Source organism: Octopus bimaculoides, chromosome 9 (genome assembly GCF_046866305.1).
Source record: "Octopus bimaculoides isolate indiv1 chromosome 9, ASM4686630v1, whole genome shotgun sequence".
Classification (NCBI taxonomy): domain Eukaryota; kingdom Metazoa; phylum Mollusca; class Cephalopoda; order Octopoda; family Octopodidae; genus Octopus; species Octopus bimaculoides.
The window spans coordinates 839,111-866,368 of record NC_142936.1 but is presented as its reverse complement, the minus strand read 5'-3'; the positions used below and the strand labels follow the sequence as shown (position 1 = coordinate 866,368).

Here is a 27,258-nt window from a genome sequence, read left to right as displayed (position 1 = left end):
TCTATGGTTGCACACACACACACACACACACACACACACACATACTGGTGCATGATTAGCTGTGTGCTTAAGAAACTTCTTAATGTGGTCTTGGGTTCAGTCGCACTGCACAGCACCTTGAGCAAGTGTCTCCTACTAGACCACACTGACCAGAGCCTTGTCAGTGAATTTAGTAGACAAGCCATAAAAGCATGTCCATTATGACCCGACAAACCTCCCCCACAACCACCACCACATACCATCTACCTCATACCTCCTCCACTCACTGTATTCCCCTCTCATTCTCCCTTGCAAACCTACCTACACACAATGTCCCAGTCAAATCTTTTCCCATACCTCCTCCTAACACCACCTCCACCTAATTGTGCCCACTCCCCTCCATCCCCCACTCTTTCACAATCTCCTAAACTTACCCATCCCCATCAACTCACCCTGTCCAATCCCTAGTCCACTTCATTACATACACACCTCCCTGTACCTTGGGTGAACCCTCCCCCATCACTTCCCCCCACCCCCTCTCTCTCGTCTATCTCTACCTCCCAAACACCCATTTCCCTCCCACTATTCATATACTAGCTGCCCACTACTTGGAACAAAGCCACCCCTTCAATACTACACCCCTTCCACTCAGTTGAGGGGGTCTTGTGACGTCACTGCTGCTGGTACCATGTAAAAAAAAAAAAAAGCACCCAATGCACTCACTCTATAAAGTGCTTGGAATTTAGGAAGAGCATTCAGCTGTAGGAACCAATGCCAAAGCAGACAGTAGAGATTGGTGCAGTCCTCTGGCCTTGCCAGATCCAGTCAAACCATCCAACCCATGCCAGCAAGGAAAATGGATGTTAAATGATAAGGATATATAAAAAGTGTTGTCTTATTATGTGAAGGTTGTAAATGAGAATAATTGTAAATGTAAGAATAACTGGAATTTACAGTAATTTATTGATGGCTGTTGCATTTGTTAAATAAGGTTTCGGTCCTCAACAAGTTACATTGCAAAAAGACTTTATACAAACTGATATTGATATCACTGATGACAAATTACTAACTCATCTACTCAAATACATATTCTGTAATGTTTTTGTGAATTGAACAAAACCATTTTTCTTTAAGCTGTTGGTGCATTGAAAAAGTTTACAACTAAAACCAAACTCACCGTCTCTGAAGCAGAATTATCAGGAGGCCGATGTACATCTATTCTGGAATAATATAGAACACAATGTCAGAAAGTAGGGAGCAGATGCAACGCCTCATTCAATCAAGCAAGAATTCAGGGACATTTGTTAGAATTTCCAAATATGGTTACTTGGCATTACTCTTATTTTAACTGAGGATCTTTCATTTGGATCAAGTAATAGAGACAGCTACACTTGCAAACTGAAATCAAATTATAAACTTAGCTTATCATCAGATTACCATTCTATTAAGCATGTAATTTAATCCCAAATAAGCCAATTAATGAAACAAATCGCACAGTGACCCTACTTTGAATTGTCTTTCCATTAAAATAAATTTGTTTCTAATACATCACAAATTGATATATATGCTGACAACCAAAATACCATGAAGGGTTACAAAATTTTTTTTTAAATCTGTTTTTTGGAGCAGTAAAGTCTTTACAGAGACAACAGTGGGGTGGTTAATTTGAAGAATAAGTTTCTAACTGACTAATGTATAGTCCTTTGCCACACAAGTTGTTTAAAGTTAACCTAGCAAAGACTAAAGTTGTTGCTAGTAAGAAAGAAAAAACTCTCTGTTGGAAATAATAATAATAATAATAATACAAATTGACAAAAAAATATTTTACTTACCGAGCATTGCTCTGAGATGTAATTTGTTTTATAGTTTGACCTTGTTTGCCAATGATAGCACCGACATATTCTCTACCAACCAGAACTCTAAACAATGAGAAGAATTATTAATTTCAAAACATTTAATTTATTATGCAAACATTCATATTAAATTTTCAAAGTTAAACTACTCTTAGAGTGGTTGGCATTAGGAAGGGCATCCAGCTGTAGAAACTTTGCATCCAATCCATGAACATTAAATGGTCAAGTTTTCTTACCTAAGAGGTAAATCTTGACCACACACCATCCCTGAGCCGTTATTAGAATTAGACTGGTTATTTCGTGCTCTGCTGCTAGCAAAATCAGCCTAAAAAATAATTGATCATATTTAAGTCAAACAATTTTTATTACAATTAACTTAGTGATTAATTATTATGAACCTATGGACTTCTATGCTCTCTCCCATAATTTTAGGTTTTTATATTGCCAACATTTGTTTTATATTCCAAACAGAAATCACCTCTAAAAATATTATACTTTAAGCAGTATACACAAAGCTTACACGAGAAAAGTCTTACTATTTGCAAATATTGAAATAAAAGGAGAATTATTTAAAGCAAGCATCTGTCTCCTTTCACTTTGCAGGTGGCCAAATCATGTGTTCACCTCTTCAGTAAGACACCTGCTCCTCTCCCTCTATCATAGTTTCTCCAGTCTATACTCAGTTGAGGGCAGGGGGTCTTATCTTGCAAGTACTTGGCTATCTCACCAGTGCTGGTGCTATGTAAAAATGCACCCAGAGCACTCTAAGTGGTTGGTGATAGGAAGGACATTCCAGCCAAAGCAGACATAAAACTGGCAGAGCCCTTTGGTTTGTCCGTTCTTGTCAAATCATCCAACCCATGCTAGCATGGAGAAAAGGACATCGAATGATGATGAAACAAGAGTAATTTCAGTGAATTGTAATAAAATTAAATTTAGACATTATTAGAGGAAATTAAAAATGAACTAATTTGGACAAAAAGTCTCATGCAATTAAACTCAGCATAAAGGTTTTGATCTCAGCCATAACCAATTTCTGACACATGACACATAATATAGATTGAAGTCCAGATTCAATATATGTTGTGTATCTGAGAACATACTTTACTTGCTTCACCATATCAAAATTTGAAGATTATTTCCTCCACAAATGGGAAACTCATCAAAAAAAAAAAAAAAATGAAATGTAGTAGGTTAGGCACCAATTGTTTTTTTTAATTTTACTGTCCAATTTCTTTTTCATATCAACATAAAAGCAAAAGGGCCCCTGTACTTTTCAATAGATCAATATGTGAGCCATATCTTTATCCATAATTTATCAGTTGTATGATTAACACAATTAGAAAACTATGGTCACTATTACTAAAATTTGTCAGCCATAAAATATTCCAGTTTGGAAATATCCTCTTAGTTCTTGCCATCTTTAATATAGATGCCATTCTGTCCCATCATGTTTTGATGTCTTGAAGCTCACCTCACAAATCATCTGATAATTTACAGGACAGAAGCAATACCTCTTCAGACATCATGAATTTCAATTATCTTTTACAGTTATATTTGCAGATACAAATGTTTAGGCAGAACAAATTTTGAATTTTTACAATTCCTTACCTTTAAAATTGAGCCTTGGAAATCATAACCATTTAATTGTGAAATAACTCTAAAAATGGGGGGAAAAAAGAAACTCATAACAAATTAATAAATACAAATAAAAAAAAACAAATAAACAAATTATGAAATTACATGTTTTTCAGGAAATACGCAGAAGAATTAAGTAGATGTCTCATTAGATTTACAATATACACTGATTAACTTTGATACTTTGAAATATTTTAACTTTTTAAATTATTAAGAGAAATAATAGTCTTAGTTTCCAAAAACTTTCTCAGATCTCAAATAATCAGATTTTATTTTGTTTTGAGTTACATTTTTCAAGAAATGTGTTACTTTCAACAATGGTAGTTCAACCTAATACCCTTTTGATACCAAGCTTCATTGTAGGATATAAACTTTCTCTAAAATGATTTCAAAGTCTTCCATCATAATTTCATGTTAATTTTTCTTTTAATTCATTCTCTGTCCACTCCACTGTGCTTCACCATCCATGCATGCACACTTATCATTACACATCCAGTAGAGCATACCTGCTTTATTTCTCCCCCACTTTTGCACTTCTCCAAACTATGCCCATGCCTTCTTACTATTATACAACACACCACACTCCCCACACAAGCAGCAGCAGCAGCACAGGTTGCTCACTCACTTTGTTGAGAGCATCTCTGGACATGGTTTGCTACATTCTCTCCACCAGTCATCTACTCCTAACATCAGAGCATGAAGCCCTGTCAGAATCCTCCTCTAAATCAACAAACAGAAGGCAGCAGTTTTTGAGTCTTTAACTGCTTTGATTTCTGGCAACTATTTTAGCTGTTTTGAATTATTGATGTCTTTTTAAAAGGGCACAAACATCAATTAACCGATAACCCTCAAGTTAAGGTTTTTCAAATACTGCTGGATACAATCCTTAAATGTTTGATTATTTATTTTATCTAAGCGTAAAATAAACAGAGCAATGAAATATTTCAGCTTATTACTGTGAAATCACCACAAACAATAACACTAAAGTTAGAGCTATGTCAGCATGGAAAATAGATGCTGTGATGCATAAGTTTGTAATCATGTGAAAAAGTGTAAAAGAAATGTAGCTAAATAATAATAATAATAATAATAATAATATTTAAAAGATAACTTACTGCTGAGCTTGATCTGGATTGTTGTAAGTTACATACACAACACCATTACTAACTAAAAATTTAAAAAGGTAGTGAGTCCAACGACTGAGATCATTTTGTAACAACGGAATATAAACATTCTGCAAAATAGAACATTTGTATCAAGTTGAGTAAAAAGTAAGCAACGTTTTGAATCACGAAGAATTTGTACCGGATTTTTGTACCAGAGTTTTGAAATTTTTAATATATCTTTTTGCAATCAAAACATGAAAAAAAGCTCAATAAATGAGTACCACACGATTTGAATGAAAATCAGACAATGCGCTGATATGAAATTTGCTCGTTGCTTCTTCTCCATAACCAGATCAATCCATTTCTCAACCTTATTGTAACTTGTAATGAAAAAATGAAGCACCGAAAACCTTCCCTAAACCCAAGCTCTTCAAAAAAAAGCTTATGGTGACTGGTGATGTACTGCTTAACTCACCCACTATCACTTCTTAAAACCCCACCAAAAAACCATTACTGCAGAAACATATTGTTATGAAATTGCCCAAATGAACGAAAAACTGCTACTCCTCCATCCCAGACTGGTCAACAGAAGAGAGTCAATCATTCTTCAGGACAATGCTTGACCACACATTTCACTAATGACACTCCAGAAGTTGAGGGAACTTGGCTACGAAGTTCTTCCCCATCCAGCTTATTCCCCAGGCCCTTCTACAGACTACCACTTTTCCAAGCATTTTGATGGTTTCCTGCGAGAGAAGAAGTTCAAAAATCAAACCAATGGTGAAAATGCATTCAAAGAGTTCATCAGCTCCAGAACTCCAGATTTTTATGTTACTGGAATAAACAAACTTGTAACTCGTTGGCAAAAATGTGTTGATTGTAATGGTACGTACTTTGAGGAATAAATTTTCTACATTCTTGAAATATATTGTGATGAATTTCAGGTTTCAAAACGTTGCTTATTTTTTACTCAGCTGATATAAATTACATCTTAATTACATAAAACTGTGCAAAATAAAAAAAGCAAAGAATAAGAAAATAATTGCTTTCAAACTGAAACTAATTCTAAGAATTATATAAATTGAATGTTTAAAACTTTTGATACCAACCTGTCTGAAACTGTCCTTGTTTTAAAATATAAACTTCTCATTTTAAGATGATTAATCCTCACGTTAATCTTTTTGTGACCCAGTTTCTCTAATGATACAACACTGTGTTTCAAATTGTCAAGTAATCAAGAGTTTTGAAAGTTTTCGTAACTTCATTATTAACTTGGAATTTAGATAAATGGTCAGAGGCAAGCTGGTATCAAAAGCATTAAAGAAGGAAATTAAAAGTAACACAAGAATTACCGTGATCAAGTCTTTGAACTTGCTCTAAAGAAGATATAAAATGGTCAAACTCTTCTTTGGTTACATGTTGAGGAACATTTCTAATCTGGACCTTATTTGTGCGCCGACTACATAAAAAAAATTAAACAAAGGAAAAGAAATATATGTACAGAGAATAATTTCAAAATATATTTTTTTTAATTTGTAGATTATAATATTTATTTTGTCAAATCTTTTACAGTTCAAATGTCTTTTTTAAGCAGAATTTTAACAATTTTAACTTATAGCAATTGAAGCCTAATGAGAAATGATGCTTAGATGTAAACATGGAATACTTTTTAAATACGAAAACAAAGATTTAGGCTATTCATTCTAAATATCTTTAAATAAGTCTAATATGATTATTTTTTTAAAGTGAAACTATTTTAATACTTTGGTTAATATTTTTGTCAATTTTGAAATAATGAAAATATTTTAATGATCCACCATTATATATATATATATATATATATATAAAACATGCACATACACACACACACACACACACACACACACACACTAATGTGTTACAAAAAAAAAAGAACAAAATTGCAGGTTTATGCATAGGAATATATGTAATATTAGTAGCGAGTTGCAATTGCTACATTCCTCCAAGCATCTTGAGGCAGCAGTTATAGCAACTCATGTGGGAGGCAGAATAGGTTTACTATATTTAGCACTGACAATAGCAGTGGTGGCGGCGGTGGTGGTTCAGCAGAATGAGTTAAAAAGAACAGTTAACAGGTAACTTTGTCTCTATGACAAACAACTGAGAGATAGAATCAAAGGGAAACCCAGTCCTCCTCAGGGCAAACAAAACTTGTCAAAAAAAAAAGTTTTTGCTCAAAAAATGGCATCTGATGACTTAACTACCAACCCTTGATCTGAGCTTGAAATTCACAGCATATACTAACACACACACACAAACGATTATGTGAGATGGGATGTCGTTAGGAATATTGATGTTAAACATACACAGATGACATCACATGCAAAAAGAGTAACTACTGCTGAAACTGAATTCAATTCTGCTCTAAAACAACCAATACCAGTGCTGCTATGTCATCTCATAAATTTGTAAGTGCAAGTTTCTATTGACTGGCTGTAGTCCCGATACTTTTTTTAGATGCAGCCTAAATTGTCAGTCAAACAGAAATGGTGACTGAAAAACAGTTCATCTGTTTGTTGCAGGCCAAGATCATAGAAACACAATGCTGTGATACCTAAAGTTCTGTGAGATTTGTTACATTGTAGAGGTAATGACAAAGATTATTTCAAATGGAATAGTTTGTTTGTTTCTTTTATTTAAATGCAACCAAATTGCAATCAATATTTACAAAAAGCAACATGTGACTCATGAATGGATCAAAGGTTGAAAGTCAAAATATAACCTTTAAACAGAGCAACTAGTTCTCTACCACAGTGACATACAATAATGCAAATTAGGTGTTTATATATATATTAAAATGACAAGGAATTAAGACATTATGTCATGGACTATATATTATATATATGGACAAACTAGTAGTGAAATTAACTTCTACATAGTCACTGAATCGGCTCTATATAACAAACTTCACGTTATCTTTGAATAGTTAAAACCTATATCTTAAGAGGATATCCGCCACAAGAATTACAAATGGAATGCTCCAATCAGTCACTTCTGTTCAAAGCTGACCAGAGTTATCTAACAACAAATTAAAAAGAGTGAACAAAATGATGTAAAAGGTGAATATCCATTCTATTACAATGTAATGGATAAAATTAACTCATGGAGATCTAATGAAGTACAAATTTTGATAGAATTTGAAAACAATGATGTACACCCACTCACCCTATGCAGTCCTCCATACCCTTTATCTCAGATTTTAACAACTCATCACTTGGCATAAAGCCACCTCCCTCAAAAGCCACATCCACCACGGTTGAGCACCCAGCACACCGGTCGCAGCCTTTTTAATTCCAGGTCAATCTGTTGTTACCTGATTGTGATCATCATCATCATTTAACGTCCTCCTTCTATGCTGACATGGATTGGACAGTTTGACAGGAGCTGGCCACACAGGAGCCAGCATCATGCTTAGTGTCTATTTTGACATGGTTTTTACAGCTGGATGTCCTTCCTAACACCAGTCACCCTGCAGAGTGGGCCGAGTGCTTTTTATGTGGCACCAGCACAGATGAGGTCAGTTTTAGCATAGTTTTTTTTACAGCTGGATGCCCTTCCAAATGCCAACCACTTTACAGTGTGGACTGGGTGCTTTTTGTGAGGCATCTGCACTGGCAGGGTCACCAAGTAACTTTGCAAGCTGGCAACAGAAATCATAGAAGCACCAAACAACCATCACTACATTCCTTTAGAATTTAAATCCCTAAGGTTTTATCTTTTGTTTCAGTGAAAAGAGTGGGAATGTTTGAAAAAACAAATACCAGTCTAAAACTAACAATTTAACTGTTCACAAAAATTTCTGGTCTTGATCCAGTTACAAATAGTTTCTATCAGGGCAACAGATTGGTAAAATCATTAGTATTCAACAAAGCACTTAGTGGTATTTAATTACAGCCCTCTTGAAATTCTGTCAATGTTGATGAGCGTTTTATCTTTTCAGAGTCAACAGAACAAGCATCAGTCAAATATTGTTCCCTCCACACAAAATTTCAATCCTTCGGCTGATGTAAAAATTCTTCCTATGTTTTAATCTGGTTAACCAAAAGTTTTTCACAATGTATTTTTCACTTCAAAACTGGTTTGGAAAATTTAATTGCAAAGAAAATTCTATATACAATTTTAAAGCAATAAAGTTTCCCAACAGTTTTGAACAGAAAACACTATTTTTATAATTTTCCTCAGTTTGATACCAAGCAAGTTTTATAGACAAATGAAATCTTATAAGTAAATAAGACAAAATTAATATTAATGATTTAACAAATAAAAAAAAAAATAATAATCTTGCCTTCGTTTAGAAACTGAGGGTTCAACTAACATAGGAAATCCTTTCAGATTAAAACCTGCAAAAATCAAAAATATTTATCAACAACAACAGCTTGGTTTTTAAGCTAGTAACTATACAGATTATATCAACTTCATATATAACACAACTAAACTAAATCCAAAAATATTTATAACCCATGACAAAATAATCACGTGATTAAAAAAATCAGGTGCAACGGAAATAAAGTATTGTCTTAAACTTATAAAAATTCATAACCTATGTCATTGATTTTAAATATTCCTACAAATAATTTTTTTTTTGTTCAATCAGTTGTGTATAGTAAACTGCTTTCAAACCAATAAAAAAATAATTACACAAAGACTTCATTAAAAGTGAAAGGTTTTTCTGAATTAGTAAGTTGAAGCATATATAAATTAAATTCTCAAGCAACATGACAATTTTTATTTATAAGAAGTAAATTGGAGATTTCGCAGCTAAAATAATACTTAACATTTTTCAATCAAAAGTAGCATCTATGAGCAGACTCATCTTACATTTCCTTCTAATCTACAAAATAATTAGACAAATCTGTTCATTGCTATACACTACAAAAAATGTTTTAGTAATTACATTTTATATCTAAATTAATTAAATATTCTATATGTATATGTTTGAAGGCACTTTTCATTAAACTTATTTTTAAAAGCTTTGTTTACAGATGTAAAATTGGTCAATTAGAAAATCCAATGTCAAAAATAATTGAGTTTTTGATATTTTAAAACTAGGGAAATGTTTGATACACCTAATTTTCAAAGAAACCAGTCTTAGAAAAGAATCTAACAACTAAGAATTATCTTGTGAAGATAAGGAGTGTTATAATAGAGATTACAACAAACAATAAAAGATAAGGCTTGGTAGCAGTTTTCACTATATTGTGTTTAGAGAGAGAGAGAGAGAGAGATCCAATGGTTAAAGCCACTGACATGAGAGCTGTCATATAAAGGACTGTGTACATCAAGTGTTCTATTTAATAACATAAAATATGCATGGCAGAGACCATTGTTGAATCAGTTCATTTCTTGAAAATCCCATTACATTCATAATAAGGAATTCACCAGTTCAGCAGCAAACATTTTTCAAAAGTAATACAACAGTTTAGTGGCAAAATTTTTGGAAAAGAATGCTGTCGTTATAGCCTCGTTTTATAAATAAAATATTTCTAAAAGGCATTGCCATTATTATTAAAATATAAAGTACAAGTTTACAAAGAATGTGTCACAAGAGAACTAATTTAGTCAGATAATTCAGAAACAAAAGCAACAATTCCCAGAAAGACAGAATTGTTCGGGTGACTGGATCAAACGGCAAGCAGCAGTGAGGAGCCAGTCCATTCTGAATGGAACTCCCTCCCAGTTCAACTCTGCCTTTCATCTTTCTAAGCTCAATAACTTGATGTACCAGTCAAATACTAGGATCAATTTATATTCCCGAAGTTTTATACAAGACAAATTTTAAAATCAAAAATACTCACAACACAGAATGGTATTCTTAACATAAAAGAACAGTCTGATAATTGAAGTAAGATTCAAGAAAATAAACTAAATCAATAAGATTCAGTAAATATACAGCAAAAGTTAACCATGGAGGCATTAGAATATTTTAGAATACAAGAAACCTCAAAAAAAAAAAAAAGAATAATCAGATTGTGTGTATGTGCGTAGGCGTGGAGGTGTGGTAAGAAGCTTGCTTTCCAACCACAGGATTCCAGGTTCAGTTCTACTGCGTGGCATCTTGGGCAAGTGTCTTCTACTACAGCCTTGGACCGACCAAAGCCTTGTAAATTGATTTGGTAGACGGAAACTGAAACAAGCCCATCATGCATATATATATATCTATGGGTGTGTCTTTGTGTCTGTCTGTTCCCTACCACTGCTTGACAACTGGTGTTGGTGTGCTTACATCCCCATAACTTCGCAGTTCAGCAAAAGAGAATGATAGAATAAAGTGCTAGGCTTCAAAAAAGAAAATTTTTTAAAAATAAGTCCTAGGGTTGACTTGTTCAACTAAGACTTCTCAAGGCAGTGCCCCAGCATGACCAGTCAGACAACTGAAACGCTATATATATAAGCAATAGGCAAAAAAAGAAGACGTGACAGGGGCAAGTACCAACATTGAAATAGTTAACACTTGAAAAAAAAAAGCGGGTCTCACACACACACACACACACCCCTCAAACAAATGGAAAAGATTCCACATTTGCATGAAATGCTTTTCTAACATTTCAGTAATTAACAATTGCAAAAAAAAAAAGAAATACAAGTAAAAAAGAAGGAAAATGTTAAGGTTGTTGCTGAGTCACACATTTTCATATCACAATGTTTTCATGTCTTTATTTACAATTTGGTATTTATGGAAAATGCTTCAATAGTGTTACCTGCTACAATGCCATTTGTGACACTCGTGAGTAGGAAATACACTTTAAATAAAGTTGAAGCTATAAAAGAGGCCATGGCAAAGCTAAAAGTAGAATGAAGATGTGCAAAACAAATGATCACATGCAATATTCCTTGCCAAGGGGAATACTTTGCTGAGAACAATAGTAAATACTTGACAGTTCTATTAACCATTTGAAATCACAACCGAGTTTCAATTATCAGGTGATAACTTCCTTTTACAGAAAAATGACAAAATATCCCAGTCTTAAGCTAAAAGGAAAATGATACACGAATTCTCCCTAGCCTAGGAAAACATTTAACAGGTCGATAAAATACAGTTTACTATGAAAAGACTGTTCAATACAGGCGCTATTCACAATTCATTTCACAATTTGACAACAAATTATACACACACACACAAAGAGCTGTACTGAAAGTAATGCAAAAAGAGAAATAATATTCTTAAGATTATAAACCTGGAAAATTACAGGACAAGTTATTACACTTGGAAAAGTTCAGGACAACTTATTACATCTGGTAAAATACAGAACAAGAAAATTTTTACTTAAAATATTGCAGCTAAGGATAAAATTTGAATATTGAAAATTATCTGATATTAATTTACAAAGTAACATAATTAAAAAAGGTACCATCATTTTGTAAAAATATTGACACACGAGCATACAGAAAAAAATGAGAGTCAGAAGTACCAATATAGCTAAAGTTTTATGCAAAGTAGAATGGTATATATATGGTAGGCAAATTCATTATGTAAAAAATAGGCATTGGGTCAAGACTAAAAATGTGAAGATTTGGCAATAACTCAAGCAAATATTAATGTGAACAGAAATATTTTTAAGGAATTAATGAAGCAATCTCTATTAGCAACTAAAAGTGACCAGGGAGTGGGGTTGCCTGCCTTTTCTCAAAATTACATTAGATGTTGTCTATTACCTCTAGACTTGGACAATGGACAGGTGCATTCATGCACACATACACGCATACATACTGTGATGAAATATGTAAACATGAACAATAATCTTACAGCAATGTTTTACAGGTAAAACAACAAGATTTGCATTGAAATGCTCAACTAGACTCCATAATTTCAATCAAGATGATTGCTTTCATTTATTAAACACTAATCCCATAGCCATTTGGCACTTGCGTATAACAAAAAGATCAACCGTTATTAATTAATTACCATATATTTGATTAAACTATTTAGCACATTGTCATAAAACTCTAGACAATTTTATTTCTAAGAAAACAAACAAAAATAGACCATTTTCACCACAGTATTTTCTTAGTACCTACAAATCAAATTCTGAAAGTTAATTATAATAAACATACAGGTGCAACTCCATTGGTTCCAACACTTTACCAAATTAAATATTTTGCCAAAGCAGTGGCTAAATGAATAAACCAAAAATTATTTTAGACCAAATCTAAATACGTGTGTGGATAATGAAATTTAAAATGTGATTTTATCTGAGACTAACAGATTAATAATACCAAACAATGTTATGAAACAGCAATCAAATTCCTTGCTACACCACTACATACCACAAGATGTAAATTGGACAGCTTGTAGAAAGTTGAAATTCTTTTCTTCAAAATATTCACAAACTAAAAGTTGTAATCATATAGAAGAATGCTAGCAGGAAAACGTGTTTGGCTGACATTGAACTCAAGCAAAATGAATTCAGCTGATGAGTAAATGTGCAGGACAGGAGACTTACACAGCAAGTGTAATAACAAATTACTACAATCAAGATATGTTACAATGTCATAGTCTAGTCTCATGCTTCAAATGTTACAAAGCTACCACCAACTCTATGTTGACTCATTCTACACTCTAGAGCTGTGTCATTTGTATTCAAGTTACTCGTTCCCCGTTTCATAACTTGCTAAATATGATAAATTTAAATCAATCTCTTCTAGACAAAAACTTTGAGACAGTTTTCAACAATATCTAATAAATTTGAAACTAACTAGACTTAATATTACAAGAGAGAGAGAGAGAGAAAGCTATACAGTTATTTAACATAATAATACTTCTAACCTGAAGTTTTAGAAAAAAGGAAAGATAGGACTCTACTACTATGAGGTAAATGGCTTGATATGCAAAGAAAGAAGTAGACAGAAATTTGGTATATTGTATCTAATGTAAACTGTGGATGCCCAATGTGTAGTGGGATCACAGCCAAGTTGTCAGAGAAGGTAGACTTTGTTATGTGACAGCTGGACAGAAGTGGTTAGCAATAAGAATAGACATGAAATGAATTCTGCTAAATACTTGGTTGTCTCACTCAACGTAGTTGACAGTATTTTTAGCTACTGAGACCTAACAAGCAGTGAGCAAGATTTGAAAACATAGTAACCATGGATAGAACAGGGTGGAAAAAGTTCAGCGAGCTATTATTACCTCAGTTGCTAATGTGATTTCTGTAATCAAGTGAAGGGGAGATTGTAGAATGCTTGGGTATGAAGTAAGATGTGAGCTTTGAATGTAGACAATTTATGATGGCTAGAAAGAAATATATTCATAATATTAGTGTGAATGAATGACAACATAAATGATCAGAGACAAAAATTGGACACAAAGAATCAAATGCAGCAAGCTGGAGAGAAGACATAGCATGTGCAGTCATTTATGACAGTTGTATAAAAATGCAAGCATTCTGCTAAATGAGTACAAATTTTAGTTTGGGAAGATTTTGAGAAAAAAGAATTTCAACTGTCTACAAGTAGCCCAATTTACTTCTTGCGGTATGTAGTGATGTAGCAAGGAATCTGACATTCTGTTTGATATTGTTAATCTGTTAGAATGAAATGAAACCGTATTTTCACAAGCTGTAAACTGTGGAAAAGGAAAACACGAGACCCAAGTGCTGAAGACTAAAACTCACAGAGAAGCATGACAAGTGGCAACATCTGGAGGAGACTTCACTTCAACTCACGGAAGTAGTCATTACAATAGTGGGAGCACTGCATGCTAGGATCAGATATCTACATTGGGTCTCTTGCTAATATTCCTACTGAGTCTTCATATACTGCTCTCCTCGTTATCCTCACATTTCATCATCCCTCTCTACTATTCACTATCTTATGCTGATTGTCTAACAACAGCGTCTGATTTGACTATTCAATCCCTCTTAGCACTCACTCTCTTTCATCAAGACACCTGTATAACGAGGGATGAAATGAGATCTGTCCATACTCAGTGCCTGTTACTACTACTACATTGATATCAGTCACACTCATCCACCCTTGTTATCTCATGTTGATCAAACTTATTTTATTCAACCCCTTTACCAACAACTAGCATGCAGCTATCACTGTCTTTTCTATTACTCCCTGTCCTACCATCTTCCCATTGCACTCATACTCTTTCTTCTATTCCACCCTCTCAATCAGGTTTGCAATATTGACTTTAGAGGAGATGACAATCTTTCTGATGTTGGTGCCACAATAGAATGCACTCCTTCGTACATTCTAAAGCAGTCAGCATAAGGCCCAACTGCTTAACAGAATGCACGAGCAAGATGCGGTTCCCAACCCATCAAGGAGGGCAGTAACTCTGAATCTTGAACCATGACGACCCTTACCAACACAAAGCAGAGGTTAAATGATGATGGGAGAAGCTCACATTCTATCACCCTCATTTCCAACATGTCAAAGTTTGAACAAACATGGTACCTCTACACACAACCAACCTTCTAGAAATAACAGCCAAATTCTCCTAAGTTACATCCACAATCTTAAAAAAAAGGAAGAGTACACTGGACATAAATGCTATATAAAAATTTTTTTTTTTTAAACTGTCAAGATAGCCATAGGTAAAATGGATTTCAATCATAAGTTCGCTCCATCACTGTTGACATCAAGCTAAATGATATCTCAAAAATTGATAGAAACACTTGTAAATGACTAATTCTTTTATAACACTGACTGTTATTCCTTTTTTATGACCACCAGCACTGTTTCTGCAGAGAAAAATTTATGAGAGACTCCCTTTTCTACAAATGGAAACTATGTGGAAGGTCCTTTCACATGAGTGTATTGAGCATCAGATCTGTATCCAATACAGCCAGCTCTCTTCCTCCTACCAGCAGCATATAGCTAGCATTCAGTGTCTCCACCACCACCATCATGGTTAATGTGATTGCTCTGATACACTCCACCTTCACCCTCAAGTATCCATCATCAACTCTATTACTACTAATCGGTGTGGGGGGGGGGGGCTTTCTTAGTAGCCAACCTTAATTATATTGTTAACCTTCACTCCCTTCAGCTCTTGGCATCCCTCACACTGCTGCCTTTCATTATCCTCTCAAAGCACTGTCCCTTTTCTTCCTCTTCCAATTGTTTACCCCCACCCCACCCCTTCTACCCATTATTAGCCATGCTACAAATGGAGACAATAGGAATTCCTTTGGCTTTTGCAAGATAGAAGACAATGGCACCAGTACTGGTGCCATGGTAAGATGTAAAGTGCAAGACACGATTCCCTGCTGGCTTTTCCAGAAAGACAAGAACCCAAAATAAGGACCAACTCAGACCGTTAACACCACATCTATCCCATGCCAGCATAGAAAACAGGCATGAAACAGTAATTATATGCATGTTTACACAAACTGGAGTAAAATGAGGTGTTTTTAAAAGAAAACTTGGCTGTTTGATAAAGAGATCAATAATCTAAATACTAACTAGACTGAAGTGAACACTGCAATCAATATGAATAGTTAAAAGGCAAAAAACAAACACTGCAATCAATATAAAAGCTTTAAAGCTCGTGCTCCAGCATGGCAGTCAATGACTGTAGCTAGAACATGAAAAATTTTACCTGATAATTAATGTCAAACTAATGATTTTATGTAAGATTACTGAAAAACTACAAAAAAACATGCTGAGAAGAATAATATCATTTATAATATTTCCATTAGATAAAAATTGTGATGAGAGCAGTAACTAAGGCTTGAATGTTACATGGCAAATGTTAAAAGATTTCTCTGCAAAATATTGGTTTCAAATTTAGACAGAGGGGAGGGGTTAAATCGATTACATCAATCTCAGTGCTCAACTGGTACTTATTTCATGGACCCCCCCCCCCCCACCAAAGGACGGGAACCAAAGTCAACCTCACAAAATGCTAAGCATTTTGCACAGCATGCTACCAAGTCTGCCACCTTCTCTGCAAATAGAGAAAACTAGCATTACTGATGGGACATTACAAATATAAATCTCATAAATGTATACCAAAAAGGACATATTTTAAAAGATTCTTTTAATCTACAACTGGGGCAGGTAGTTTGGGAGGGGGCTTTGTCAGTGTGAGGAGGGTCTGTAACATTTACACCTTCCCTAGACAGGGGAATGTAATAGTTTGATGAAATCAATGCCGTTAATGTTTAATCAATCTAAATTGCAGACAAAACAGAGCAATGATTGATCAAGTTGTTCAAATCAGCAAGGTTAACAACTTTACCTCTCAATCCTTCTGAAACGGAATGGTCAATAAAAGTACCAGCCTTGCACTGCAGTCAATATTCTCTCCCTTTCTTAAAGTAATCAGGTGTGGTTAGACAGAAAATGGATGAGGCCCACAAGATCTAAAAATACTCAAGACATGTTTTACGTCCCCAGAAAACAATCGACAGTTAAGAGACAAAAAACAAAAAATAAGGGCCTCAAAAATGATAGGAGAATAGTATTAAAGTCTTGGGACATATCTGCATTTAATAAAGGATCTAATTCAGGTTCAAAATTGAATTACCTTTTTGGTTATTGAAAACCAATTCTAATTTTGTGAAGTCTAAACTATGTCAAGAATGCAGCATCTTCAGGAGAGAAGGCCTGCAGGATTATGAATTGTGATGTTAAATATAGTTACTGGTTTCCTAAATAATTTTTTATTCCTGTTTTGAGGTTGCTGAATGGAAATAAGTTGTGTCTGATGTAAAATGTCTTTTGTCAAAGTCACGGGGATGCCAAGCTTGGCAAGAAGTATTATGTTGACTTTAGCCAGTGTGCAGAAAGTGAGAAAATAATGTAGCTTGGTGCAAGCAGCATAAGATGGAGTCTGGGAGTTATTATAAAAGAACAGGGCCATGAGGTAGGGCTGAGACAAGAAATAAATCATGCAACACATGAAGGAGATCATACGTAGACGTCATTTCACTGATAAAGGAGACATACATTTATGTCGTTATATGTAATTATTTTCTGTCACACTTTAGATGGCTACAAGTTGGTAATCAACAGAACATTCAAAGCAAGTAAGGTGACAACAAAGAGAAAATTGAAGAACTTGCTTTTAACAGTTGCTGCACAAAAGAAAAAACACACTTAAAAGTTAAGGAAAAGAAAAACTTTGTGACAGTGTGCATTGATATAAATAATTTTTGCTTCTGAGGGCTCTGAACTGAAACATTCAAACTCAGGTCTTCTTCACAACACACAAACTTATTGCAAAATCTAAAAGTTACTTCAAGACAAACATTCAATAGCAAAAAAAAAAAAAAGAAAAGAAAAAAAAAACCACCTCTAAACATGTTGCTAAATAGCTGTTTATTTCTAATTTAAAAACACTTGTTTTAATTACTGCCTTGTTCAATGATTTGAATCGAGATTACAGTCCACAATTTTACAATAAGGTAATTTGAAATACATTCCAAAAGGGTGTCATTATTTCCATTTAAAGTATTACTAAATAAAAGCTATAAAATACAATACTATAATTTTAATCTATAGAAACTGATAAACTTTGTACATAAGCGTAGAATTTTCACACCAAGATGAAAGTACAAAATGTGGAACCTATACAGAAATTATTTATTGATTTAATATTTTATCCAACCATTATATCCGGTTTCAGTTTTTATTTAAAGACATTATCCTCCAATAAATGTCATGGCTGTAACATGTATAACAAAAATAAAGGAGATGCACAATAGATGCATAGCAGCTGCAAGATGAGAACCATTCAAGTGGCAGACAGCCAGTGAAATTAATGCAAGTTCTAATTAGGTTGGATAAGTTGTGGTTTTGGCTTGTGCCAGGGCATGCAATGAACACACCCGCTTCACCTGGAGGAAGGAGTCTGTAGGAAATCTATTCTGTAGACTCAGTGCAACAACTCTTTTGCATCGATTTACCTTGCAGTCTGGTGGGTGCTGACAGCTTTGTGGGCTGTTCATATCCCAACCACATTCATCTTTCATGACTTACAGCAGGCATTATATAATGTGAGGTGTACACTAGTAAAACTGGATAAAATAATACTAACAGTTAAAGATGTGACAGAAAAAGGAAAGTGATAACTAGGTCAGATTTGAGACATTTAGACTTTATAGATAAAATAACATTGGAGTGTGAAAATGAGGTAAGCCCAACACATTAGATGAGGGAAACAATAAAAGAAAAGATCCCTCTCAAATATCAAGTGGAGAACAACTTATTTTATAGATCAACAAACAACATTACAGAATGAGGACCAAACTGAAGTAGAGAGTGTGGTCAATGTGATTGAGAAACCCCAGCACAACCACACAGAAAGCAATGATAAATACACACCCACACGGCTTACGTAAGTATATCAATGGAAATGCATTTTTAGAAAAGGAACGCAGGCCAGAACAGATTTGCATTGAATTGAAAGTTGTGAAATAAAGTTTGGACGATGATGAAAGTAAAACAGCTGAATCAAAAGGAAAAGAGAGGTTTAGCAAAAAGTAAGAAAAACAATTCTGTGGAATAAGTGTGATTCCACTGTTGGAATAGCTTTACATCTAAAAAAAACATTAGCAATAAGGAGAAGGTAGAAAAAAAAGAAATCTTCAATATACATGGAGTCGAAATTAGCTTTTAAGAGTGCAAAGGTTAACGATGACACTTGTTCTAGAAACAAGTGTTCAATGAACAATTTCCTCTCATTTAGAGAACTTCAGTTTACTAGAGACTACTTAATATAACAATTAAGCTTATTCAATACTAGCTACACACACACACACATTTTATTGGCCCAGGAGGAAAGAAAGATTAAAAAAGAATATCAAGTGTGAGTGCACCAATATTTTCCAGATTCAATATGTGGAAAGAACAAATATTTAGCATTTAATTTTCAAGCCAACAGAAATTTAAGACTCCATAGAAAAATCTGTTCTGAAGTAAATGTAGACTTGCTGCGTAAACCATCACAATTTCCAAAGATCCACCTTCTGCTCATCAGTAAAAATTCCCTTCACATCAAGTTATAGAAGATCACAAGTTTATAAGAAAAGAGTACACCCTATTGAATGGACCCAAGTGTATTTGCTGGAACTAATTTTCTGGACGATAGAAAGGTGAAAGACAACTCCACCCAGGAACTCAAAACTGTGAGACAAGATTAAAACAATTCCATAAACTTACAACAAAAGGTTTCCCAACACACACAACCACAAAGGTAATGAAGCAGCCTCTTCATCAGCTGATCCAAATTGCAGCTCACAGGGCCACAAGCGGCCCTCAATGGTCTCCCTCTATAAATATAAATTTTTCTTTGACTTAAGTTTTACTTTTTTTGGGGTGTGGTCCCTACAAAAATCCAGGTTTTGGATCTGACCCAGAATTTTAAAAAGTTGAGAGTCCAATACTCTACATTGTTCCTCAATGTTCTAGATAGTGACCAAATTTCCCTCAAATCATAGTCCTAAAACGATTACTTTGGACAATGTAGTCCAAGATGGACTTTGTCTAAAAAAAAAAAAAAGTATGGTTATAATGGTTATGGCAGGAATATCTTTGATAATAAGTTTGCTCACTCATTACAATATTTAATTTCATTAAATTCAAATCCTGCAAAAACCAATAGAAAAAAAAGAAATCTAATATTTTCATATAATTGCCAGGTTCCAAGTCTACTTTGCAAAATGGCAGTCAAAAGAGACATTTAATGAATGAATTTAAAATGTTTAAATTACTTAGCAAACAAGAAAAAAATCACAGTAATATTACTCTAATGTGAACCTGAAACCATAATTGCATTTAGCTTCATTACTTCTCTGGTCACCTATACTTACATTGCAGGTGACACCAGCAGTGACAGAAGTAACTTCCCTTTTGCAGATGGCAAACTGCATTATATGCAAGACCAAACACTTAAGCAACCTCCCTCAAAATACACGTCTTCAGAAAGATTTATAACAAATATATAATTACTTCAATTAGTTCACAATACCACCACCACCACTACTACTACAACAAAAGACAAAACACATTTGACAAGATCTTACAAAATCCCGGTTTGTGTTTTATGCCTAAAGAAGATATCAGATATGCAAGTTGATGTTGCAATTTGATTGAAGCTTATTCCACTTTACTAACACTGCTAATACATTCAGGAAACAACATGACCATCACAATTTTCTGTTCCATTTCCTTTTCAAAATATCATCTTCTAAAAGGGAGAGGTTTTAGAGAGACTATAAGCATGCAAACCCATCCCTTGATCAATAAAGAAGGAAGCAGGATAGAAAAAAAAAGCAGTAAGTGAAGCATAGTTTGAATCATTAAAAAAAGAAAAAAGGAATAAGTCAACAAGTAGGATTTCTAGGCATTACCCCAACTGCTAGAAAAACCAGCAAAATTTATCTCAATACACACTACCAGTTACATATACTGAATGAAGAGCCAGTCAGGTCTGGAACAATTTTCAGCATAGATTTACTTGATCCAAGGCTGACTCAGAGCTAAATAATTAGTAAAGTTACAGAGATAAATGTAAGAAAGTCGGACAATCCATCGTACAAGAAATGTCAACTCAAAACACAGAAACCCGAATAAAAGAACACAAGAGTCATTAAACCTCTAACAAAAAAGAAAAAACTTCAAATATGTTTTTTCAATTAAAAAATATTAATTAGGAAGAGAACGATATTAGATGAAATACAGTTTGGTTTTGTGCGACAATACTACTGCTGCCCTCTGTCAAGTAAACCAACTACAGGAGAAGTATTTAGATAGAAAATAAGCCACTGCAATTGGCATTCATCAGATCTGGATAAAACCATCGACAGGGTCCCTTGCTCTGTGATGTGGTGGCCCCTGAGGAAGCGAAATGAACAGCATGAAAGAGGCATACAAGCAATGTACAGGAGAGCTGTCAATAAAGGAGAGCGTTAGGGTTAGTGTTCAGGGAGGAGGAATTCACCAGGACTCAGTTCATTTCCTAATCCTCATAGATTTCCAAAGCATTAGAGGAATTTAAGACAGGCAGCCTTTGGGAATTGACATCTGCTGATGACCTCATACATTCAGCAGAAACTGTAGTACAGCTAGAAATGAAATTCCCAGTATGGGGAGCAAAACCTGGAATAAAAGTGCCTTAAAGTTAACCTAACAAGGACCAAAGTTCTACTAAACAGAACAGACGTGAATCCATTCCCTTCAGGTAATGGCATTGCTTGATATGTAGGGAAGGTGTAAGCAAACATTCTCAGTGTATTCAATGCAAGCTATGGACAGAACAGATGCATTGGAATCACAAAATGTTAGAGAAAGTAGCATTTGTATGTGGAAGATGCACAGAAGCAATGAATACTAACACACAGGAAATAGATTTTCTCAAATACCCAGCAAGTTCTTTAGAAATAGGAGATATTTTATTCCTGTTACTTATGTGACTTAAGTAGCACAGGAGGAGGATGTTCTGAAAGTAAAGTTGCTAGAATAAGAACAAGAAAGTTCAGAGAGCAATTTTCCTTGAATGAAAGGCAGGTGTTTGTGTATGAACAGCAATAACACATAGTAGTGAAACATGGACTGTGAGTGCAGACGACATGCAAAGATGATAAAGAAATGAAACCAGTATGCTCTGTTGGATGTACAACACCCCTGTACTACATGTACAACAAAATGCGAATGTTGAGAGAAAAATCAGAAAGAAGAGGATTCAGATGAAGTGTTGCAAGAGAGAAACTGAGCTGGTATGGTCGAGTGATATGGATGACTGAAAACAGCTGAATAAAGCAGTGCCAACTGGTATGGAAGTTGTGGAAGAGGGAAATCCAGGAGGACATGAGACAATTAGGAAAGAGTGATGTCAAAATGACAAGTCTCAAAGAACAAAGAGACGATTAGCAATTCACTTGTATAGGAGAAGACTTGTCCACCTAAAAGCAGATCTATACACTGAGCTCTACCTCAGCACCCAATCTCTCCCCATCTCATCTAAACATCCATTCCTTGTCTCCACTAACAATGGTACTTATTCAGCTGCCATAATCAATGGAACAGAATATTCACATATTTCATCCCCCTTTGTACTCTCAGTTACCTCCCCTGAACCATTTCCTTTTGATAGTCAACCCTCATTTCTAGTATTATCCCTTCCCATCAATCCCCCTTTTTATGCCTCCTGTTGTCTTTCCATATCCTCTGAAATACATCTTAAGACTGCCATGACCTTATCTTTAACACCCTCCCACATCTGTCATCGATGGCCTCTCCCCAACTTTTGTCTTCTATTCCCTACATAGTTCTTGCATCCATCACTGTCACAGTAAATCCGCTCTCACCCTACACATTCCCATACTTTCAAATCTTCCTGCAGGTTAAAAAACTACAGCTCTCCTCCTTTTCTGTATTGTTACTTATACTTCCTCACCCCCATTCTGAAATTGACCATCGACCACACTTCCATTTCAGTCTCATTCACCTCTACCTACCCCTAACCAACTGTCATTCTTCCCTCTTTGATCCTATTCTCTTTCATACCCCAATTCTTGAGATTACACTCAGACGCCTTGTCACCACCACCAGTCTTCTTCCCAGATACAGTCACCTGTACATAGAATGCAGGACGGCCAAGTATCTCTACCACAGCAAGACACTTGTACCTCTCAACACCTGGCAAAGTCACCTGCTGCTCTACTACAACCTCTCTCACTCGACGGGTCTCTTTCTTGTGAGTTACTTGGTCACCTCTCTAGCAATGGTGTCGGGAAACAAACCCAGTACGCTCTGGTTGGCATTAGGATGGTCATTCAGTCGTAGAAACCATGCCTAGAAAACAGAGACTGGAGTTCGATTCAGTCCTCCAGTTTATTGGATGTTGTCAAACCGTCCGACCCACGCCAGCTTACAAGACAGACATTAAATGTTGATAATCAAACATCAATGCCCTTGTTCCTATCCTTTCGTGCAATTACATATTTTATTCTTAAAAGAGGACAGGATTCAATACGCATCTTTGAAACACGTTCGTTTCTTTAGCAAATTTCCTGACGTTTGTATTGTTCTTTTGGTTTCTTGTTTGAGGATCGCCAGAAACTGTTTTAAGAGTGGAATGTATACATTATTTTACCGAAGAATAAAAGAAGTCGACTTCGATGACAAAGCAACACAACAGAAGATACAAAGTAAGGCAATTAATGTAATATAACGTACCCGAAAGTACCGTTTCGTTGTTACCAAAGTAAGAAATAAGTTATACTCCAAGATCACCCAAAGTAAACACGACTTAACATTTAATTTGTTGTTCCAAAGTTTCTTCCAAATCTACCAACTAAAAAAAATTCTATATATATATATATATGCACAAGGTTTTATATTTACAGAATGGAGATGTAATTCCTTTCTTCAAAGAAATTCGGTGTGTATATAAAATGAATCGAATATAAATCGAAACCCGGTTGCCAAGAGTTATGATCTGACATAAAAGTAGGGATGCTGGTTGAGAAACAAAATGGTAAGAGACTATGAACACACCTTGAGGTATTGTTATTTCAACTGGTGGTTGTTATAAAGTTTACTGAGACAATTATTGGAATTGGAAAACGAATGTGGAGAGGTTTGGGGAGGATAGAAAAAGTTTGGCTTTCAATGAACGAGAAAACAACAATAACAGAAATATAATTTACTTATGTATTCTCATAACGCCTGCTAAATTACCCTGAAATACTTACTTTTCTACATAATTATGTATTTTTATCAATGTGTGTAGAGTTAAGCACAAAACACTATATACACGTGGCTTGTTAACTTAAACAATGGGTGTATATATATATATATATATATATATATATATATTGAAAACTAAATACACTATAAAACACGATATAAATATATTGGTTATCAAGACAAAACACACAAGTGTGAAGTTGGTAATCAACTAAGAAACTCATAAAGTACAGAAAACACGCCTGCTTATATGGATTTACAAGTGTGTGTATGTATATATATATATACACACACACACAAACTACTGAAGTCAATACACGTAGTGTGTATATATGTATATATACACACAAATACTTTACATACATAAACACACACATACATATACAAGAATGCCACACACATACCGGGTTGCTGTTGCTGCTGCTGCTGCAACCATTCGAAACATGATTCTGACAAAACTTTCAACAATTTGTCAAAGTTATTTCATCTTAGATTCAACTTGTAATAAAGTCTGTTGATTATAAAACTCATTATTTCGCATCCGTTACAAAGTGATAATTTGTTAAAAGAAGTAAAAGAACATTTTTGTCAATTTTAAAAGCGATAAAATATTAAAACAAACAAATATATCGGAGAAGAAAAAAAAATCCCGAACAGGCAGAAAGTGAGAAAAGTTTAAAGTTTTGTATTCGGTTAAAAAGTCATCGAAGACTTGAAAAACAAATGAGTTAAAAATGATATTTATTATTTGTGTAAAAGTTCGACCGCGTTTAAATATCACTTTGAAGGGGAGGACGAAATAACCGGGGTTTTTTTACGACACATGTTGAGTTTTGTTGGGGAGGATTTTTTCTGGTTCCCGGCCATTTTGAATGAAGGTTGTCCGTCGAAAGAGTTTCGCAATCGTTGGAAAAGAACAGCATTAAAAAGGCTTTACAACAGAACAGGGACAAAAAGTGTGAAGAGAAATATTTGATTAAGAAAAGCCAGCTACTCGTTGTTCTTACCGTTGAGCTTGTCAATAGCTTTATCGACGTTAATCTGATCGGGACAATCGAGAAAAGCGTAGTTGGACTTCAGCAATATATGGCTCGTCTCTACTCCATGCTCCTTCAACAAACCGCTCAGGTTGCTATCGCTGATGTTGGGCGGTAAATTCCCGATGTATACTTTAAACATTTCCTTTGTTGAACAGTAGGAAAGCAACTTTGAGAGTTAAAAACAGTTTTAGAAATGCAACAGCAAAAAATAATTTGGAAAGATGAAGAAATATTTGGTACTATATTACAAATATAGTTTGACAGTCAAAAAAAAACAGTCCAACAAGGTAAGCGGAGGAATACGGTAGCGTCACTTCTACAAGCTGTAGGAGGGGAGCAAGCATATTTGAGGGAAGTACAACATCAATCTCTAAACCATTAAAAACTTTCAAATGATTATTGTTAACTTATTTACTCTATCAAAATTTAAAATAAAGAGAAAAAAAACTTTCAAGTATTCTGCTCAAAATAGTAAGATTTCCCAAACTATGATAAGCAACTGTTGCGCCAACTATTCACCCCTTTCGAGCAAAGTAAATGGATTCGTTCTATAGTTTCAATACTCCCACTTCGCACGTGGTCCGGCTTATAAGGCCGCCTCCCAACCCGATACAAATCATCTTACAGCTTTCTATGTAGAGATGTCTAGTGTATGTAATATATATATATATATATATATATATATACGCACACTCATTTTTATTTGTTTTTACTACAGAATTGAGTTTTAAATTTCATTAAAATAAAAAATATATCTACATCATCATCAAGTTGTGAAGTTTAACTCTCGTCACCCACGAGTTAACCTTTGTACTTTGTTTTAAGTAGATTAAAACAGGCGCATGTTTTAACAAAATTCTTCGCATTTTTTTATATTTGTCGCTGTAATATTCAAGTCTGTATTAAATATAAGCTGAAACAATACGTGCTTTGCCCGATAAATTTGTTTGAGATAATCACTAACACCTGTATTAATGTGACGAGTAAGAAACATCAACTTTGCCGATTAAAAACTTTCTTTCTTATGACAGTTTTTTTTTTTTCACGTTTCAGTTATCGGACTATAGACAAGCTGGAGGACGGCCGACAAGGATTTTAATCGATTCTATCAGTCACGTACATACAGCTATACTGCCAAACATATAAATAAATACATCGCATACATGCATGCATACATACACACGCACATACAAATAGATGGTACTTAAATGTATCATCATCGTTTTAACGTCAACTTTTCCATGCTTGCATGGGATAGAAGGAATTTCTTGAGGCAGATTTTTTTACAACTGGATGCTTTATCACCAACCTTCACTTCTTACCAAACAGTAATATTTCTACGCGGCCATCATCATCATCATCGCCGTCGTTTAACGTCCGTTTTCCATGCTAGCATGGGTTGGACGGTTTGACTGAGGGCTGGCAAGCCAGAAAGCTGCACCAGGCTCCAATCTGATCTGGCAAGGTTTCTACAGCTGGATGCCCTTCCTAACACCAACCACTCTGAGAGTGTGGTGGGTGCTTTTTACGTGGCACAGGAGCCAGTCAGGGGGCACTGGCAACGATCACGCTCGAATGGTGCTTTTTATGTGCCAATCAGGCGGTACTAATTTCTGAAAATTATGAGGAAACAAGGCCGACTCGTGAGAATTTTCCGAAACTCCTCTCTCAAATCCGAAAAAAAATTGTCACCACAAATTCCAATATAATTGAAATCTACACCATCTGAAGGATATACTCTTTTAATTGTTTCAGTCATTTGACTGCGGCCATGCTGGAGCACCGCCTTTAGTCGAGCAAATCGACCCCAGCCTATTACTTATTCTATCGATCTCTTTTGCCGAACCGCTAAGTTACGGGGACGTAAACACACCAGCATCGGTTGTCAAGCGATGTTGGAGTGGGACAAACAGACACAAATACACACACATATATATACATATATATACGACGAAAGTT

At 34.8% G+C, this 27,258-nt stretch overlaps 1 protein-coding gene across 2 annotated transcripts in view; it reads right to left on the bottom strand.

Moving 5' to 3' along the window:
* LOC106871208 (insulin-like growth factor 2 mRNA-binding protein 1) overlaps positions 1 to 26,328 on the bottom strand; it is a 34,520-nt gene extending 8,192 nt beyond the window's left edge. Inside the window, exons 1-8 of one of the 2 annotated variants that reach the window (XM_089356935.1) lie at positions 25,267 to 26,328; positions 8,901 to 8,955; positions 5,929 to 6,035; positions 4,586 to 4,637; positions 3,444 to 3,492; positions 2,069 to 2,157; positions 1,812 to 1,898; positions 1,157 to 1,199 (exon numbers count right to left, since the gene is read on the bottom strand). In XM_089356935.1, the coding sequence (XP_089213061.1) occupies positions 1,157 to 1,199; positions 1,812 to 1,898; positions 2,069 to 2,157; positions 3,444 to 3,492; positions 4,586 to 4,637; positions 5,929 to 6,035; positions 8,901 to 8,955; positions 25,267 to 25,438 (654 nt within the window). In that variant the 5' untranslated portion in view covers positions 25,439 to 26,328. Of the gene's footprint in view, positions 1 to 1,156; positions 1,200 to 1,811; positions 1,899 to 2,068; positions 2,158 to 3,443; positions 3,493 to 4,585; positions 4,638 to 5,928; positions 6,036 to 8,900; positions 8,956 to 24,663; positions 24,766 to 25,266 lie in introns of those variants that run through there. The other variant, XM_089356936.1, reaches the window with a different exon arrangement.
* Between the last annotated feature and the right edge of the window lie 930 nt (positions 26,329 to 27,258).